Genomic DNA, 2244 nt, shown 5'->3' with positions numbered 1-2244 from the left:
CCTATCTAAATCCCAGTAACGAGTAACGCGTTCCTGGTTTTGGCATAATAACTAGTTACCGTGCTCGTTACCACAATAATAACGTAGTTACTGTAACGCGTTATTTAATAACGCGTTAGTCCCAACACTGGTCATAATAAGACAAGATTCATTTTCTTACAGTAAAGTGAATGAAAACCAGACTCATAAATGTCCATTTATTGCTTTATTTATATTCTTCAGCTAACCAGTAAATGAATCTGCAACTCACCACTAATGCCGAACGTGCTTGAATGTAAGATTTTCTGAATAGTACATTCTTCTTATTTTAATTTAATTGTTGTTATTGTTCTTGTGACTGCAATTAAACGTAATCTGGGCAAAGCTGTAAATTAAAAAAAAAAAAAAAAAAAAGAGCACAAACCAGAAGTGGTTTTAAGACTAAAGGGCCAATAGAATATTGACACAAACATTTCTATTCCCAATGTAGCACATAATGTTTTAAAAGTCATTCGATGATTTGTGAATAATATGTAGTTGCCTCACCGTTAAATGGTAAAAGCAAACCCGCACCTTTTAACTCTAGGCAAGCAGAAAATGTTATGTTTCATTGAATTAAGCTGTTAATTTGAAAGATCCCAATGTCAGTTGATCCATCATTGTTGGTGTTTTGGGCCATGGTGTTATAGTTAGACTCCCATAGGCTGACTCCATAGTAGCCATCTATCCCATTAGCCCTGAGCGTGCAGGCCCATTCACAGCGCTCGAAGATTTTGGCATTGGCCGCAGCCAGGAAGAGCAAAACCAACAGGCTCCTCATGATGGTATTTTTGTTTGTCCAAATATGTCTACAGCTGCTGCTGCTTTCCCCTGTTATTGGCAAAAATGCTCAGCTGAAAATGATGCGGCTGCCCAGGCTTGCTTTTGCATCAAAGTGGAAAAGCAAAAAAAAAAAAAAATAGAGCTGTACAAACAAAGCATATCGATCCAGCAAAAAAAAAATCCCCAAAGTTTGTACAAGTTCTAGATAAGAGGACCCAAATACGCACAAGGGAAGGGTTAGGTAAGATTAGAAATACAAGCAATGGTGGATTTAGAGTTTTAAAAAAAAAATACAGCTGAACAAACAAAACACGTTGTTTGGGCTGAAATAGATTCCAGAGTTCTGGAAAGTTTCTTGTCAGTTTTTACTTAAGAAAAGGTCTAATCAAGGACACAAAGCATTCCATATTTACTGATTTATTTAGAGCACATGAGACCACATTTTCTTAATTTTTTAAATGAGGAATGAAAAACACTGAAAGAGTAGAGATTTTAACTGATTTTAATCATTTGGGTCACCCAATATGTTTTCCTTTCAAAGTAGAAACAGAGGAGGATGGAGACAATTTACTATGTCGATGACACCCTTCTGTTTATGTGTTGATTAAAGACGACATCCGGACAAATAGGGCCTGAGATCCTGGCCCTGACAGCGAGTGCGCCAGGCAACCCTAAAACCAGATTCAAAGGTCAGTCCAATGAACACAGAACTATCAGTGCATCCCAATCACATAATGGTCTGTTCTTACCAGGCTGTGATGCCTTGTTCCCTAACGATACGTTTGGCACAATTGATCGCAGAGGTGACATCATCTGTCAAAAGCACTGTGGCCGAAGGGGGAAAGAAAAAAGTTAACGCTTTGGAATAATAAGGACAACATCTGGGAAAAGTGAGTGAAAGTGTTTTTTATCAAAAACATTTATCCATACACAAAATCAATATTGCAGGTTGAGAAAAGAAAGTAAATAAATCAGTTTTAGAATAAATCAAGAAATGTATTAAGCCACTGAAGATGATTTACTGCTGAAGACTTAACCTCAGATCATCACTGACCGTTGCAGTCAATGTTGCATCCATTTGCTGAGTGAATGCGGCGGTCATTGCACCACCAGCGGCTATTTATCTGAAAGATGCCGAAGTCAGTGGATCCATCAGTGTTACGATTTGTTGCCTTTGTGTTATAGTTTGACTCATGTTTGGTCAGGCAAACCCCTGCAGACAGAACAGAAGAGATGGAAATGCAGATTGCCTGAAAGATAAAGGACAAGAGTCCTTTGCACATCCTCAACTAACTACTTCTCACATGCTGACACTTTATTACAGTCCCTTCTCGTCATATTTTAACCCTCTGATTTCTTAGTTTCATCTGTGATTAACCCTAATCACAGACAATCAGAGTATGTAATTTTTTAGAGTGGAATATTTTGTAATAAAGAAACCTT

At 37.7% G+C, this 2244-nt stretch overlaps 2 protein-coding genes and 1 long non-coding RNA gene across 3 annotated transcripts in view; 1 reads left to right on the top strand and 2 right to left on the bottom strand.

Annotated features, from left to right (window-relative positions):
* Positions 1–600: 600 nt before the first annotated feature.
* LOC102204501 (lysozyme C-like) lies at positions 601–799 on the bottom strand (the record flags this gene model as incomplete). The annotated part of the gene is made up of 1 exon (XM_005754791.2): positions 601–799. A coding segment is annotated over exon 1 (199 nt), but the record flags the coding sequence as incomplete, so codon positions are not given.
* Positions 800–1287: 488 nt separating this feature from the next.
* Positions 1288–2244, bottom strand: part of LOC102203715 (lysozyme C-like) — a 1740-nt gene continuing 783 nt past the window's right edge. The window contains exons 2-4 of the mRNA XM_005754790.1: positions 1856–2014; positions 1551–1626; positions 1288–1472 (exon numbers count right to left, since the gene is read on the bottom strand). Coding sequence (XP_005754847.1) covers positions 1406–1472; positions 1551–1626; positions 1856–2014 — 302 coding nt within the window. The 3' untranslated portion in view covers positions 1288–1405. The remainder of the gene's footprint in view (positions 1473–1550; positions 1627–1855; positions 2015–2244) is intronic.
* Positions 1416–2244, top strand: part of LOC102203998 (uncharacterized) — a 2665-nt gene continuing 1836 nt past the window's right edge. Inside the window, exons 1-2 of the long non-coding RNA XR_312439.2 lie at positions 1416–1490; positions 1603–1691. This is a non-coding gene — a long non-coding RNA (uncharacterized LOC102203998). The remainder of the gene's footprint in view (positions 1491–1602; positions 1692–2244) is intronic.

Source organism: Pundamilia nyererei, unplaced genomic scaffold (genome assembly GCF_000239375.1).
Source record: "Pundamilia nyererei isolate P.nyererei 1_Seehausen unplaced genomic scaffold, PunNye1.0 scaffold00660, whole genome shotgun sequence".
Taxonomy (NCBI): Eukaryota; Metazoa; Chordata; class Actinopteri; order Cichliformes; family Cichlidae; genus Pundamilia; species Pundamilia nyererei.
This window is presented reverse-complemented; position numbering and strand designations above follow the sequence as displayed.